This window comes from Mytilus edulis, chromosome 14 (genome assembly GCF_963676685.1).
Source record: "Mytilus edulis chromosome 14, xbMytEdul2.2, whole genome shotgun sequence".
Taxonomy (NCBI): domain Eukaryota; kingdom Metazoa; phylum Mollusca; class Bivalvia; order Mytilida; family Mytilidae; genus Mytilus; species Mytilus edulis.
This window is the reverse complement of record NC_092357.1, coordinates 1,324,115-1,342,198: the sequence shown is the minus strand read 5'-3', so window position 1 is coordinate 1,342,198 and position 18,084 is coordinate 1,324,115. Positions and strand designations below refer to the sequence as shown.

The 18,084-nt window shown below is 32.2% G+C and overlaps 1 protein-coding gene and 1 long non-coding RNA gene across 3 annotated transcripts; one reads left to right on the top strand and one right to left on the bottom strand.

The window, feature by feature from the left end:
• Window positions 1-1,298: 1,298 nt before the first annotated feature.
• LOC139504458 (uncharacterized) lies at window positions 1,299-4,416 on the top strand. The gene is made up of 3 exons (XR_011659234.1): window positions 1,299-1,406; window positions 2,829-2,934; window positions 4,331-4,416. It is a non-coding gene; the product is annotated as an uncharacterized lncRNA (long non-coding RNA).
• A 1,822-nt stretch (window positions 4,417-6,238) lies between these two features.
• Window positions 6,239-18,084, bottom strand: LOC139504456 (transmembrane protein 41A-A-like). Of its 2 annotated transcripts, none has more exons than XM_071294551.1 (7): window positions 17,988-18,084; window positions 14,309-14,426; window positions 13,659-13,809; window positions 12,550-12,711; window positions 11,085-11,223; window positions 7,505-9,680; window positions 6,239-7,213 (listed from the first exon to the last, which is right to left on the bottom strand). In XM_071294551.1, exons 2-6 carry the CDS (start codon window positions 14,416-14,418, stop codon window positions 9,502-9,504), a joined length of 741 nt encoding a protein of 246 aa, XP_071150652.1. In that variant the 5' UTR covers window positions 14,419-14,426; window positions 17,988-18,084; the 3' UTR covers window positions 6,239-7,213; window positions 7,505-9,501. The 2 variants fall into 2 exon arrangements, with proteins under 2 accessions (XP_071150652.1, XP_071150653.1); XM_071294552.1 differs by having other exon boundaries at window positions 6,239-7,175; window positions 7,553-9,680.

Here is an 18,084-nt window from a genome sequence, read left to right as displayed (position 1 = left end):
GTGTCTTGTGTGCTGTTGTTTTTCTGTTTGTCTTTTTATTTTTTGGCCATGGCGTTGTCAGTTTATTACCTATCTGTGAATTTGAATGTCCCTCTGGTATCTTTCGACCCTCTTTTACAGAATAGAGAATAGTAAGCAAAAATAGAGAATAACGGGATGTTTAAATTAAAAGAAAGACAATACAAATTAAAAGATAAAGGTACAGGATAGAGAATAATATGTAAAAAAAAAGAAATTAATACAAATAAAAATGACATTAAAAATTAATATGGTGAAATAAAGACCACCTGTCCCTCCAGACTCTGAAACATGTTTAACATTAAATACATAATTATACTTTAATCTATAGCACATTTAAGCCCCGAGTCAGTATTCCTACATTGTATATCATACTATTTATATTTAACATTTCACCAATATAATTCTGACCGTGTATCAGAAAGAGTAGAGACGTCGTTACAACAATAATGTGGAGGTTTATGATTACTGCTGTATTTCTGCTGGTACTCCAAGCAGGTATGTCAATATATATAGTTTAGACTTTTCAGAAGTCAAATGATATGTACAGATTCATGTACTTAATTATTATGAAACTATAAAATAAGATGTAATATGATTGTCAATGAGAAATCAATCTTCATCTAACGGGGTTCAAATAAAGTGGGTTCAGGTAATCGTGCGTATCCCATTGTACGGTCTTTAACATTGAGCAAAACTCATATTATATAGGTGCGTATCCCATTATACGGCCTTTAACATTGAGCAAAACTCATATTGTATAGGTGCGTATCCCATTATACGGCCTTTAACATTGAGCAAAACTCATATTGTATAGGTGCGTATCCCATTGTACGGCCTTTAACATTGAGCAAAACTCATACTGTATAGGTGCGTATCCCATTATACGGCCTTTAACATTGAGCAAAACTCATATTGTATAGGAGCGTATCCCATTATACGGCCTTTAACATTGAGCAAAACTCATATTGTATAGGTGCGTATCCCATTGTACGGCCTTTAACATTGAGCAAAACTCATATGGTATAGTCGGCAGCAAAACGTCTGACATTACAAAGTGTTAAACAATTCACACGGATATTCAAAAGGTCTAACAAAAAAAAAGGAAAAGCAGAAAATGAAAACAACAACTGAAGACAATCATACCCGGAATTAATCATAGTCACGTACTTTCGAGGTGTTGATTACGAGATCACAACATCTTGGTAATGTCAATTAGCAACACAGTATTTGATGCGTATCTCAACAGTATGGAGGGGTGAAAAGTAAAATCACAAAATTTTCACCAATATAATTCTGACCGTGTATCAGAAAGAGTAGAGACGTCGTTACAACAATAATGTGGAGGTTTATGATTACTGCTGTATTTCTGCTGGTACTCCAAGCAGGTATGTCAATATATATAGTTTAGACTTTTCAGAAGTCAAATGATATGTACAGATTCATGTACTTAATTATTATGAAACTATAAAATAAGATGTAATATGATTGTCAATGAGAAATCAATCTTCATCTAACGGGGTTCAAATAAAGTGGGTTCAGGTAATCGTGCGTATCCCATTGTACGGTCTTTAACATTGAGCAAAACTCATATTATATAGGTGCGTATCCCATTATACGGCCTTTAACATTGAGCAAAACTCATATTGTATAGGTGCGTATCCCATTATACGGCCTTTAACATTGAGCAAAACTCATATTGTATAGGTGCGTATCCCATTGTACGGCCTTTAACATTGAGCAAAACTCATACTGTATAGGTGCGTATCCCATTATACGGCCTTTAACATTGAGCAAAACTCATATTGTATAGGAGCGTATCCCATTATACGGCCTTTAACATTGAGCAAAACTCATATTGTATAGGTGCGTATCCCATTGTACGGCCTTTAACATTGAGCAAAACTCATATGGTATAGTCGGCAGCAAAACGTCTGACATTACAAAGTGTTAAACAATTCACACGGATATTCAAAAGGTCTAACAAAAAAAAAGGAAAAGCAGAAAATGAAAACAACAACTGAAGACAATCATACCCGGAATTAATCATAGTCACGTACTTTCGAGGTGTTGATTACGAGATCACAACATCTTGGTAATGTCAATTAGCAACACAGTATTTGATGCGTATCTCAACAGTATGGAGGGGTGAAAAGTAAAATCACAAAATTACTGAACTCAGAGGAAAATCCAATCGGAAGGTCCATAATCACATGGCAAAACACATCAAAAACGAATGGACAAGAACTGTCATATTCCTGACTTGGTACAGGCATTTTTAAATGTGTAAAAAATGGTGGATTGAACCTGGTTTTATAGCGCTGAACATCACTTGTACAACAGTCGCATCAAATAAAAAAAAATGATGTGAGAACAAACAATTGTCCTATCTGAACAAACAAAGCAAAAAAAAAACACTAGTGAAAGTCTAGTTATGATTAACGTTTTATCATTCTAGTCAAAGCGTCATGAACTTATTATATACCCCTCAGAAACGTTCTCACACTACTACCATTATTATTTAAAGTGTTGTCATTGTTATCACAATAATTAAATATCTTCCCATTACTCTTATACTTGATCGAAGCCTACAGGCCGAGGTCATGATACCGTTAATGGATAGTCATGACGGTTCTGCAATGACGTTAAATGATCTATCAAATATCAAATTCTATTTAATTGAAATTTAATAAGGAATATTGACACTGGATTAACACCTTTTTTGTGTTTATTTTTCTTTCTTCCTTTTGCATTTGTGTATTTCTTTATTTTCTGATATCAATTTTAATGCTAATATTCCTCACTTGTAGACATCTGTGTATCACTAGAGTGTAGTGACTGTGTTGATAGTATGAAGCATAGGTGTTTTGCGAGTCCTTGTCTCGGAGTTGAGTGCCCAAGTGGCAAAACATGCTGGTTTGTATATGTTTACATACTTTTAATGTTCTAGTTCACAATTAAACAGATATCAGACAGAAAAGCCACATTTACTGGTCGGATTAATCTGACTCAGAGCCGACCCGTCTTTACTCTAACTCAATTATGTCAATGCCAACCCTAGCTGGGATTGAACTCATGACCCAGCACACATGAGGCAAGTAATCTGGATGTATGTATTGACATTGACTACATGTTCAGCGATGGCTTACACAATTTTAGACATTTTTTTTTACCATTAGATGATAGGTATAATTTAAAGGTAATAAAATAGTGAAAATGAATTATGATATGAAAGATTATTTACTTTAAATAAAACATTTACAAAATATGGAGAAATTCCCCAAGGTACTGTGGTCCAAAAAGGTACACAGATATCAGAGCAATCTTGAACTAGTTGTCTAAGTTGTCTTACTAATCTAAATCTACAATGATCGTAACAATAACCTTACAAATCTTTACAATTTTACAGAAAAAAAACATTTTTCAGCAAGTAAGACAGAAAATACAAAATGCTTTAATTTGTTATTACAAATATCTACATTATATTTTATCAAATGATAACTTTATATACAAAGTGGAGTTGCAGGGGCGGATCCAGCAATTTTAAAAAGGGGGGGGGGGGGGGTTCCTAACCCAGGACAAAGGGGGGGGGGGGGGTGTTCCAACTATATGTTCCCATTCAAATGCATTGATCGTCAAAAAAAAAGGGGGGGGTCCAACCCCCGGAACCCCCCCCCCCCCCTCTGGATCCGCGCCCGAGTTGGTAGAAAATAATTACTGTGTGTATATACAGAAATGATTGTGTGCATTTATTATTGGGATTTTGTCATTTTTTTAGTAAGATGCGAGTTAAATTTTATACGATATTGAGTAAAATCCTATTTCAATTGTATAAAACATTTCAAAATGTGATTTTAAATTATTGCGATTATAACCCTGTCACATTTTTTTGCAATAATAAAAACATTGAATAAATTTCTGAATTTACAGTATATGCTTTTCCGTTACATTTGTTGTTTTAATAGTGATTAATATGATAACACAATGTTGACTGCTGTACCCCTATTTTTGACATTTTTAACTATTGTGTCTTTTTGTTTTGTTCAAGCATTGGTGACAATATAATGGAATATGATACGACTGTCATACAAGTGAGAAGTTTAGCTAGCTTTAAAACCAGGTTCAATCCACCATTTTCTACATTTGAAAATGCCTGTACCAAGTCAGGAATATGACAGTTCTTGCCCATTCGTTTTTGAGGCATTTTGTTAGTTGATTTTGCCATATGATTATGGACTTTCCGAATTGATTTTCCTCCGAGTTCAGTATTTTTGTGATTTTACTTTTTATACTTCGGTGTTGTCTTTTTCAGCACAGACTACTGTTGGGGATGTAATCACCGCTGTGTATAATGCTGTTTGTTAGTTATCAAACTAAAATGGCACTTTGGAAATAAAAAAAAATTGTGCAATATATTATTTTTTTGTTTTTTTTATAAATCAAATGCACTTATTTTCAACAAGCTGAAAACATTTAAATAAACACTCCTGTTAATACACAAATGATAAAAAAAATCTTCTTACCAAGTTTTAACAAGAGTGCACACGCTGAAATGTCTCACCTTCTATACTAATCATTGATATGTTGATAGTCCTAACTATAAAGCTTTATTACAACTGTCACAGAAACTTAACATTAACCAAGATAACTAAACAAACACATGAACTTTAAAAATGAGGTCAAGGTCAGATGAACCATGCCAAGCAGACATGTACAGCTAACAATGCTTCTATACAACATATATAGTTGACCTATTACTTATAGTTTAAGAAAATAGACCAAAACACAAAAACTGAACACTCTGCAATGAACCATGAAAATGAGGTCAAGGTCAAATAAAACCTGAGCGACTGATATAAAGATCATAAAATATTTCCATACACCAAATATAGTTGACCTATGGCATATAGTATTAGATAAAAAGACCAAAACTCAAAAACTTAACTTTACCACTAAACCATGAAAATGAGGTCAATGTCACATGACATCTGCCCGCTAGACATGTACACCTTACAATCATTCCATACAACAAATACAGCAGACCTATTGCATATAGTATGAGAAAAACAGACCAAAACACAAAAATTTAACTATAACCACTGAACCATGAAAATGAGGTCAAGGTCAGATGACACCTGCCAGTTGGACATGCACACCTTACAGTCCTTCCATACACTGAATATACTAGCCCTATTGCTTATAGTATGAGATATGGACTTGACCACCAAAACTTAACCTTGTTCACTGATCCATGAAATGAGGTCGTGGTCAAGTGAAAACTGTCTGACAGACATGAGGACCTTGCAAGGTACACACATATCAAATTTAGTTATCCTAGGCTATTACTTATAAGAGAGAATTCAACATCACAAAAAATCTGAACTTTTTTTTTCAAGTGGTCACTGAACCATGAAAATGGGGTCAAGAACATTGGACATGTGACTGACAGAAACTTCGTAACATGAGGCATCTATATACAAAGTATGAAGCATCCAGGTCTTCCAACTTGTAAAATATAAAGCTTTTAAGAAGTTAGCTAACACCGCCGTCGGATCACTATGTCGAGCTTTCTGCAACAAAAGTTGCAGGTTTGACAAAAATTACAGAAGCAAATTTAAAATTATTTAGACAAAAGTCTGATATAGGCAACCATGGCTTTTTTCAAGGATTTAGTATTACGACCTGTCTAGCCTTGAATCTAATGTTAATGGAAACCGCAAAATTCTTAGATACAAAATAGAAAGGAGAAGATGAATAACTTCTATTGATACTTGGTTTCTTTTCTTACCTTTTCTGACATACGACTGGGACTTCTTTTAAACTGAGTTTTACTGTGTGTATACTGTGCGTTTGTTTATTTTACATTGACTAGAGGTATAGGGGGAAGGTTAAGATCCCACAAAACACAACCCCGCCACATTTTGGCACAATTCCAAGTCAGGAGGCTCTGGTCTTTATTAGTCTTGTTTGTTTTTTTTTAATTTAGTTCATTTGTATGTTTTGGCGGTTAGTATGATGTCCATTTTATCAGAACCAGTTCACATGCCTTCAACTGTTATCTGCTCTTTGATCGGATTATTTTCTCTTTGACATATTCCCCATTTCCATTTTCAATTCTATAATTAGGAATAAGTGAAACTGTCAATGAAACCTGGAGAAGTTGCAGGTAACTGAATGTAGATGGCGAATCATTTGAGTGAAGCACCATATTATAATGACATTAAGTCATGGTACATTTTAATTAAAAGGAAATAAACATTTTTGAAACAGATAACAACCTAACAAATAATTTATAGTACTTGTACATACCGGGTAGCATTATAAAATATGTGATGTATTACAGTATGATATGTTTTTTTTTACAAACAAGTGTACATGCAATAATCATAACTGACTGAGTGTTGTCAAAACTTTCAAAATGTCGTTGTTGTCAAAACTTTTAAAATGTCTTTTAAACCTGAGTGGAAACTGATCTGAGTGTTAGATATATTTTCATTAAATGTAAAATAGCAGAAATTAAATCTGTTATATGGATTAAGACAATTTTGGGAGAGGAATGATTGCAATCCATGTGTAAGGCTTTTCATCGGCATGAAAAAAAGTATGCGACTGTGTTATCTAATAACGTTTTTATCCAAGTTTTTTGGTCAATTCTAATTTCTTCCATTTAAGCCATAGCAGGGGAACCTTTTTTTAAGCTAGAAAACAAGATCTCTGACATATATTTATCTTTTTATAATCTGGAATCATGTTACAAGAACTATCTTCTTATATTTTATTTTAAAATAAGATCATTCAGTTTTCTTTCTATGCACACAGAATAGGGTTAAAATTGATAATCTTAAAATCTGATAATTTTTCCCAAAATTATAGCTTGCAAAAAAGTTGGTTATGACCCCTACTTTTAATATAAATATATAACCAAAGTTCTAAACTGTTCAGTTTGACCAATCTAGTCATAATGATAGCAGCACAAAAATAATTATAGTTGAAGAAATCAAATAAATTATGTTCTATTCAATTCAAAAAATAAGTACAAAATATATCTCATACTCAATAAATTGGTGGATTTGAAACTAAATACCCAGTAATTCTTCAGTTCATTTTTTCATTCATTTAATAGGGGGACTTTCTGTTTTAAATATATATTCAACAGCGTTTAGTATTTTTGTTATTTTTGTTATTTTAATTTTTTCTTGAAGTTATTAATTAAAGGCAACAGTAGTATACCGCTGTTCAAAACTCATAAATCCATGGACAAAAAACAAAATCGGGATAACAAACTAAAACCGAGGGAAACGCATTAAATATAAGAGGAGAACAACGACATAACACTAAAATGTAACACATATAGACAAAATCCCACGAGAATAACAAATATAACATATATATATAACATCAAAACCAAATACATGAATTCGGGATAGACAAGTACCGTGACACGTCTTATCGCAATGTGAATTTACACTCAAAAATAAGAGAAAACAAAGCCTGAATTAGATCAATAACATTAAAAAAATAAAAAATAAAAAATAAACAGACAAACAATAAATAACTCAATCTTACATATTGCACATTAACGAAAATATTGATCGTAGGTTGTCAATAATTAAAATTACAATCAACAAAAAACTGAATTAAAAAAGACAACATTATGATTTCAAAAATTTCCAAGTTTTCGTATTGCAAAGAACTCAACAATAAGTTTGGCAAAATGAAAACTTGAATCAATGTTCGATCCAAATAATTAAATGCAGCTATTCCTGAATACACAATAAATAATCTATTATTCATTCCAATTGATAAAAAATTATGATGATACTGTAAATTCAGAAATTATTATGTCCATTCATTATAATGTGATTTTGTCATTTTTGACTAAAATGTGGTTAAATTTTTGCGATATTGATAAAATGTGTTTAGGAGGCTCGAGGTTATAAAAATTCAACATTTTATTTTCATTACAAATTATTTATTACTTTATTAGTTGTTACTTTATCATATGGAACAAAAATCAGTCAAATAAATCATTTGGTTTTGGCCCCAAATGACTTTTAAAATATATGCATCATTGAAAAAGCTCCAAATTATCTCCCATTGGTGCAAAAATGCCATTTTTAAAAATTAAAATTGAAATGTCTTCTTTACGTCATCGGTGACCTATATTTTTTATTATTATTTTCAAATAAGCTGTACTTAAACTAAACTATGTTAACATTTTAGCGATTTCTGTAATTTAGTTCTTTTTTTATTTCGATATTACCCCTTTTTCTCCTATCAGTTCAACAGAAAAAAAAGTACTTTTTCATAAATGTATGCTTCTTTCGAAGACAGATTGTGAGAGTAAATGAACGGTGACCACATTTTTTAATGTTATTTTTCTATTAAGTATAAGATAAAGTTCATTTATAGAAAAATATAGAGAAATCATATCTAAATTGATTTAGACCTTAAATCCATACAAAAAATTTCAAAATGTGAGTTTAAATTATTGCAATTACAACCCTGTCATATCTTTTTGCAATAATAAAAACATCACAACAATTTCTGAATTTACAGTATGAAATGCACAAAACATTTCTGAATTTACCCTTTATATTGATACCTGAAGAATTTTATCTCTTACTTGTCAATCATCATTATTGGTTACTATATCAACTCATTTTCTTTGTACATATTCATTACACAAAATGTTTCAGAGTAATTTATAAATTTGTAATGCTTTACCCTAGAAGTGCCGCTGTTGAAATTCTAAAATAATATCCATTTCTTCAGGGTTTATTTTCCTGTCAGAGATCCATGGAGAATGAGACACAACCAATGTTTATATTTATGTTAAGAAAATAACTACTCAGTTATTTAGAATAGCCCTAAGTCCATTGGATCATTAATAAAAGCTTTAAACAAATAATGAAATGCATGATCAAATAATTTAATTTTGGATGTAACGCGTCTTCTGATTGGCTGACGTTATTTTGTTATCAGCTAATGTCTATTCGAAATAACATAAAAAATGTGGTGCACACTGTTAAATAACCCGCTATGCACGTTATTCAGTGTGCATCAAATATTTTATGTTATTTCTTCATAGACAGAAAAAATATTACAGTCATTCCTTAAATAACAATAAAAATAAAAATAAACTGTTAACACAGAGATATGTCTTGCCTTTTGTAATTTTGATAATGCAAATGTTGAAATCAAAAATGCTATACACCTTAACATGTAAGTAATGCAAATATTCAAAGTCAATCAACCATGACTGAAGGTACAGTGCTTAACAATCTCCATGGAAATGAGATGTGCCAATGTTAATACACCTGCATACCAAATATCATTGAACTACCACACGTGGTTCACCATAAACTAGACCTTTTCACAAACTGATACAATTATTGACGCTGCTGTCACAAAAACCAGAAACAGCATACCTATGTCTCACTTTTTGACTCTGTCAAGGCAATACTATAAAATTTCAATTTATTATTTAGATTTGGATTTTCTGTCCTTCATTTTTTTCACTATCATCCCTGGAACTAACGCCACAACTGCTATAGCACCTAATTTTATTAATGTCCCTGAGGTAAAAATATCATCTGTAGATTTGATCTCGGATAACATCCCACCAGTTTGTACACATATAAAGTTAAATGGCATCAAACCTACAAAGAAAAGTAAAAGATCCATCAGAGTTTCTTCCAGTATTTAGATTAAAGAAAATGTCACAGCTTGTAAATATGCAAAAGTCAATTTATTACTGATTCTGCATTTTTTTCATATATAAAGGAACATAACTCAAGCTTGGTGAAAATGAAGCCATCAAAATTCAAACTTGATCTTTGTTTGGTGGTTATAAGTTTAAGTTTCATGATATTTGGTTGAGGCAAACTAAAATTTTGAAAGTAAATTGAATTGCAGGAATTGTGTACAAATGTATGTTCTGGCTAACACAGGTACCCCTTAATGTCCCCTTCCAATATGCTAACAGATCAGGCATAAAAAGCGGTTTAAGATAATATACACATATATATATATATTTTATTAGTTGTTATTAGATTTTTGGCTCAGTTATTTGATTTTCTCTTTTAAGGTAGCACAATACAAAGATTTTTTTTAATTCCAGTCACTTACCTATGAAATGCTGTAACTTTCTTATGAATGCATAGAAAATAATAAAAGAGGTATATATAGATAGATACAAGATTAATCTTTTAAATGAATGCAATATTTTTATTATGCAATCATTATGTAATCAATTGTTATGTAATAAGTGGCAAAATCTGGGTAAGTTCACTTGAATGAATTTAGCTCTATCATCTCTTAAACTATACAGAAAATTTTAACGGAATCTTAATCAACACATCATGGGCTTCAAAAGGGTGTCTCAAATTGTCTCTATAGTGTTCCATTCGCTCATAAATCTCTAATTAGTGTAAACATCCTAACCACATAAAAGAAGATATTAAATGTTCAATTAGGTGTAAAATTTGTTCTATACATTCTATCCGAAATATGAGAAACCCTTTTGTAGAAAATGGCCAAAGGAACAACATATAATAAAATCAACCCTCTAGGGATACCTATGCAGAAGCTAATTTCATTTAAAAGTGGAAATTTTGGTGAAAAATATTTTAGACACAGTTAACATTATAATTGGTTACATAATTGTTGCATAATACTAACATTGCATTTATTTGAAAGAGTAATCTGTTAGCTATCCAAAACTACCACTTTTATAAATTTTCAAGCATTATTAAGAAAGTTACAGCATTTTAAAACTTGGGAGTTGGAGTTATAAAATCTTTGTATTGTGCTACCTTAAATCGTTTTGGGGTCTTTTATAGTTTGTTGAATTTTGCTACTTGTAGTTGCTGGCTTCCATATTATTTGGTGTTGTTTCATTGGCAAGATCATACAAGTCTGATGCATTAGAATTAATCTAATTAGTTAGACAAATGACATAGTTCAGTAAAATACCAATTGACTTCAGAGAATGATTCCACTGTAGTGCCCCATACTCTTAAGTTAATAAATAGAAATGTATTTTGATCTTTTTACATACTAACCTATTAGTACTGACAGGAAGAACAGATGAATTGGTACGTTCACTATAGGTGATGCCATATTTAGAAACCAATTCGGTGTCATTGGAAAAAATCGTAAAAATAACAAGAAAAACAATAAACTGTCTTTGTTTTCTTCTACCTAGAACAAAAATTTATAACAAAATAAATTGAAATAAAAATGGAAAAAACATTATAATTAGTTTATAGGTGTTAATTTGACAACCTCTGAGGGGGGGGGACAGGGGGTACCCTTCTCCCTTCTCCCACCCCTCTTCTCCTTTCTCCTACCCCTGTTCTCCTTGCTCCCATTAGAATAAAACATCTCCTTTTGAGATATTTTTTCTTGAAATATTAGATCATTTTTTAAAAGGAGAGATACTTTATTTTTTCTCCTTTCTCCAACTTTTTCTCCTTTCTCCCAGCCTTCCTCTCCTTTCTCCTACCCCCTTTCTCCCTGTATCCCTTACCCCTGTCCTCCCCCTCACCTCTGTATCCCTTCACCTATAAAAATGTTTTTTGTGGACATTCATTTTAGAACCATTTCATAGGCTTCTCTTTGTTATTATACATATATTTCAGTTTGCATTTTATTTATAAAATCACAGATGAATAAATTTACTACTTTTTATTTTATTTAAAGTCGGCATGTCACAAAACAATAACATAAGCTCTTTATAAGCTTTTGTATAAACCAACAAAATGAAAACAGTAAAACTATAAAAGAATATCAATTTTATTAATCATTAATTATTCAGTAAATATGGATAAAAGAAATAAAAAATATTTAAATAGACTTGGGGAGGTAGTTCAGTGGTTGTAATTGTTTCGTCTCTGTCATATTTTTCTTTTTTTTTAATTTGTTTTTTGTCATAGTTTAGGTAGTTAGTTTTTTTGTTTGAATTGTTTCACATTTTTCATAGCGTGACTTTTAAAGCAGATTATATTGGATGGGTTTTTCTCCTGGTTGAAGACCATAATTATTTGCCTATAATTGCTTACACCAACTTCATTTTGAATGAATTGAATGAATTTTTATTTGCAAAAGCATATATAACATGCTATGGCAATACATAATATATACATAATGTGACAGAAGACTGGTAACAGAGAACAATACAATAATAACATACATTTGAACTCTGCTGGATAGTTGTCTCATTTGCAATCATACCACAGACAGTTGCAATGATATATTGTGTATTATTTTTACTTAAACGATGATAGTCTGTCAGAAGGGGACGATAAATGGCTGACCCGTGTTAAGAGAGAGCCATATCTCTTGCACGTTAAAGACACTCTTGTAGATTTCGAAAAAGAGTAGGCTAATGCCGCTACAAGGCAGCACTCGCACCCGCCAAGTGGAAAGGGATTAATATAAGTTACAAAACTTGTTTCCCAATCCACTATAAATAAATATGTTTAAACTAATTATAGTTGACAAAAGACAACTATCATGTATACAAACCTTTCCTTGTAGAAAATGAACTTTATCTGGAAAGAATCTTTCAATGTGCTGCTTGCCAAAATATTTTGACAAAAGAAAGCAACATGAGGCTCCAGTGGCTGACAGAACACACACCAGAGGAAAGGACGTCCATACACCAAATAATGCTCCCCCTAATAAATTCTGTAACAAAAGGAAAAATTTCAGATCGAATATTTCAGGTAACAGTGTTGATACACAAAAAAGTTATTCTAGGGGAAATTCTGCAATCAATAAATTAAGAGGTAGTTGTGGTGTTTTTTGTTTTTAAAGATGTGTCTTTTAATACTTTTTTTTAATGTAGTTTATTGAATTGCTCTGTCTGTCCTACATAGCATGGCATGCATAGTTTGTTTGGCAAACTCTGATTTCAGTTTTGTAGGAAATAAGGCATTCACGAGCTAACTCATCATAAGGTTTTCAAACTAGAACATCTAATTATGGAGAATATCAGTAGATTAAAGATATATACTTAATGGTATAACTTATTGTGAAGAATAGGTAGCACAGACATTAACCAACATGATGAAAGATTTAAGTTAAACAACCACACATGGTGTATAAATACATGGATAGTCAACCTTCCCATGGATTGAAACAAGTGTCTGTGTAAACATGGTAAACAATGTTTAAATTTCACATTTTGAACAAATATTCAATAAATTTAATTGCCAATTAAAAATTTAAACATTGCATAGGATAAAGTTCTACTACAGCATTTAGTGTGGTACAATATTTCTATACTCAAGACAATTAAATTTTGCAGTTTTCATTGCCACTGTATATACATCATGTACATGTTTAACCTCACCACGCCTGTCCCAAGTCAGGAGCCTCTGGCCTTTGTTAATCTTGTATATTTTTTATTTTAGTTTCTTGTTTATAATTTGGAGTTTAGTATAACGTCCATTATCACTGAACTAGTATACATATTTGTTGAGGAGCCAGCTGAAGGACGCCTCTGGGTGCGGGAGTTTCTTGCTACATTGAAGACCCATTGGTGGCCTTCGGCTGTTGTCTTCTCTATGGTCAGGCTGTTGTCGCTTAGACACATTCCCCATTTCCATTCTCAATTTTACATATATACTTACCAGGAACACAGAGCCAGGGATAGCAAATGTTTGTTTATATATGTAGGCACTACAGAACAACAGGAGAACATAGAGTAAATGTTCTGTTTTATACAGCTGAAGTGTGGATGCTAACGATGTCAACTCTTCTAAATTGGACGGAAAATTTAATCTGGAAAAAATCAATTATATATACATTGCAATTTAGTTTAGTTACTATTAAGGTGCTATTAAATTCCTGTGTTTTCCATTAGTCCTTGTACAGATCCCAGGTTAGCTGCATTGCCTTCCCCTCATGCCCCGCAAAGCCATGATCGACATAATGGAAAATGGTGGAATCATTATACAGTGAAACCTGACTTAAAGGAATCCTGCATAAACCTGTATAAACCAAACATATTCTTTAGTTTTCTATGTTGTGGCATGTGTACTATTGTTTGTCTGTTTGTCTTTTTCATTTTTAGCCATGGCGTTGTCAGTTTATTTTTCGATTTATGAGTTTGACTCACATGTCCATCTGGTATCTTTCGTCCCTCTTTTATGTTTTTTTAGTTGGTCAAGCATACCAAACCAGACTTTTTGTTATGTTCTCCTTTCAGTTCAGAACAAACATATCTTTCCTTTTCTTTACATATTTTTCGCCCTTCAATTCAGAACTAACATAAACTAACCTGGCATTTTCATCTTTTACACCCTTTAGTTCAGGAACATTTGTTGACAGAATGTATAAATAAGATGTAAATAGTCCCAGGACTGTTGGTATCCATATAACTGAGCCCATACTGCATACTACAATATAAATAATGGATATGAAAAGCAAAAAACAATCAACATGTTTAAATTTGGACTGCCACCGTAAACAAAATATTGTAGTTTTGGGCAAGGGCAGATATTTTAACTTGAAACAGGTTAACATTAGTCAAAGAGCAAGAACTCCAATAGGGAGTCGACTGATGGTTTCGGCTAAATGTACATGTAAGTTGATTTATTTGTAATTCTTTTTTGTCATTCAATAACAATATTACAAACATTGTTAATAGAAATTAAGAAAATCTGTTGGTTAAAAAAATAAACACCAGATAATTTAAATACATTAAGATAATTGAATTGTTTTATGAATTGTTTTTTTATTATTTTTATACATTTTTAAGCTACTAACAATATTGAGTTTATCTCACTGAAGAGTGAAGATTCGTACTTACATGTACCATGCTTAGACATCTTTTGAAGATAAAAGGCATTAAATGGGGAATGTGTCCATAAAACACAGATCAATGAACTAATTATGCCCTTCTTGAATTTCATACATTGTATAAAGTTGTAAAGGGACAAAACTGTAGAATGGTAAAAGTGATGTTTCCCAGATTGTGATAATAAGCATTGTGTATAAGTTTCATATCATTTACATGTAGTTGAGGCAAATTATTTTAAGAGAACTGAAGCTTAAATTCAGCAATTTTTCCATTTAATATATAAACAGATGAAGGGGAATAACTCTAGAAAAGTTACAGTGATGCCACCAAACTTCAAACTTGATCTGTGTTTTGTGCTTATAAACATTGTGTTTAAAGTGTCATGACATTTAGTTGGGGCTAGCTAACTTAAGTTAGAGAATGGAAACTAAAATTTCAGCATTTTTTCCACTTATAAAGGGGCATACACCATAGTCATATTTGACATTGTACATGTTGCATGTTGTATAGAGGTATATCTTTATGAACTTGTCTTCCTGAAAAATTTTGTCTTTAGTTTAGTCTTAAGGTGGTACCCAACACTTTCACAAGAATTAATTTGGCTCGTTTAATTTTCATAAAATTTGTACAATTTATTTACTTTGACCCTCTTACAAAAATATATAAATTTCAAAAATTTTGAACCAACCGTTTTGTCAGAAAAATTACACTGGTTATATAGCAGTTTGACAAACACCAATTTTGATCATTGAGAAGCTTAACATTCCCTTTACAACATAACGTAATTAAAACGTTTAGCTGACTTTACAGAGTTATCTCCCTGTAGTGTTAGGTACCACCTTAAGAATCAACATGATCAAGTTCATGCATTATTAATCATGATAAAAGTATTTAAAAATATTAATGAGATCAGGCAAAATACCAATCAAAGAGCTGAATAGCTCTGAGGGGAAAGACAGCCCTTGTTTCTATTTCATTTTTTTTGGAGAGGGGGGGGGGGTTTCATATAAAGAAGTTTTCATATAAAGAATGTTACATTTTAAGTGTTTAATTTAGTGGATAATTACTCATAAATTGAGGTGCTCCTGATTTGGAGAAAGATTCTCAAAACAAAGTTTTGCAGAAAAAAATGAAAAAAATTGTTTCTCTCCCCAATCTCATGTAGCCCTCGGACTTTGTTTACTTTGAAAGTTGATGACCTAAAGTATTGCATATTGATGTTTGAATTATCTACAGCAAACATAATTATGTTTAAATTAAACAAATAAGATTTTTTAATTAGTGCACAATCTTTGAGAATGTCTGTACATGTCATGTCATGACAGACATTGGACAGAGTTGTAAAGTCTTAACTGGAGATTTAGAATTTTCAGCTGGAGTTTGTGCCTCATAACTGGAGATTTTTTATCAACATTTTTGTCGACGTACACAATGTTTTTTTGGTGTTTAAACTGCATATTTTCCTTTTTTGTTAATGATGCTATATTCTCCATAGCCATTTTTACTTGATAGAAATAGAAGATAAGGGTTTTTTAAATATTTATTTATTATATAAAGTTCAAGATAGAGTGATTATAAGCCATCATATATAGTTGGTAAAAAGTATCTCTGCTTAAGCTACATTGTCAATTTTTGTACCACTAACTGAACAGTGGTGTTGACTTGATAGAGTTGTGAGCTTTCTGGTGGGTTTGCTGTATCCATATGTTTGGTCAAGTCATTAGGGTCACCATAGTCAGCTTTGCAACAAGTGTAGTAGGCATACATATCATATTTGAGATCATTAAGACATTTGTCTTGAGGTTAAGTAATATAACTGTTCAATGTTTTTAACAGTACACAAACAAGAATGTGTCCTCAGTACACGAATGCCCCACTCGCACTATCATTTTCTATGTTCAGTGGACTGTGAAATTGGGGTAAAATCTTTAATTTGGCATTAAAATTAGAAAGATCATATCATAGGGAACATGTGTACCAAGTTTGAAGTCGATTGGACTTCAACTTCATAAAAAACTACCTCGACCAAAAACTTTAACCTGAAGCAGGACGGACGAACGAACGAACGGACGGACGAACGAACGGACAAACGAACGGACGCACAGACCAGAAAACATAATGCCCCTCTACTATCGTAGGTGGGGCATAAAAAGTCGTTGTTAATACAACTTTAATTAATCCATTGTCAGTATTTCACTTTTAATCATCCAGACATGTGTCCTAAACTTGCTAGTTGATCACCAGGTAATTGCCAATACTCTTTTATTGCTGTTTATACAGTCTAATCCTCAACACCTTCATAGATAACTCGAGGCTATTTACCTTTTGACATCAAAACAGTTAAAGGAAACTTCCGTTTTTCTCGGACTTTTCCGATATGAATTTTGAGTTTCTCTGACTTTTCCCGTCAGTAATGAGTATTAATTTTGTAAACAAAAATTTCTACTGAAGATTTTTCGAGGTTGACATTCTCAAAAAGCGGAAGATTTCAAATTTTAACGGGAGGGACGGAAGAGGGTCTTAAAAGCGGGAGATTTTGATTTTGACTCCCGCTGGAAGAATCACAAGTAATCATTCAATGATTTAAATAACCAGTGAAGGATATCCCTGCTTCAACGTAGTGTGGCATTCCAACAATGACGTCACTATAAAATATAATGTAGGTTGGATATATTTAGAATATCTCGTCATACTGATTTTTCCGCATTGTAAAAGAAACGTAAATAGTGTAAAGGAGAGCTCAATATACGATAATTTCAAGAGAAACAGAAGGGAAATGTGTAAAAAAGTGTTTACAGTCAATCTATTCATCTGTGTCTTCCCTTCTCATCAATCTCAGTAAGATTTGTTGGGGGGTTTTCCACACTATAAAAACAAAATGAATGATGTGAGGGAATACACCTTATCGCTATTTGTCCGCCATTGCTGGAAATCACACAGGTTCCCGTAAAATTTTGACGTCATAAAACAAAATGTCTGACGCCACAATGGAAAAGTGATTGTTGTTGACGTCAAAAGTTCAAGCGGACGGGTCAGCCGGGAATAGCTATAAGGTGTATGTCACTCTGGTCAACCCCATTGGGGATTGACGGCTTGAAGCCGTCTTCCCCAAAAATGTCTCTGAACTTATGGTTAAACCTGCTAAATAATTTAATACCTAATATTTCGTAAAACAAAATGCAGATGACAAAGGTTGACAAAGTTCATTCAGAATTTGTTATTGTCTGAATCAATTGTGAACGTAAATTGTTTAC

What these genes read in the sequence shown, in the direction of transcription:
- LOC139504456 (XM_071294551.1), bottom strand. Translation starts at nt 14,418, where the DNA reads ATGGGCTCAGTTATATGGATACCAACAGTCCTGGGACTATTTACATCT. An exon ending in GTAAAAGATGAAAATGCCAG is followed by an intron (nt 13,810 to 14,308) that starts GTTAGTTTATGT and finishes GATTTTTTCCAG; the next exon opens with ATTAAATTTTCCGTCCAATT. An exon ending in TCCCTGGCTCTGTGTTCCTG is followed by an intron (nt 12,712 to 13,658) that starts GTAAGTATATAT and finishes CTTTTGTTACAG; the next exon opens with AATTTATTAGGGGGAGCATT.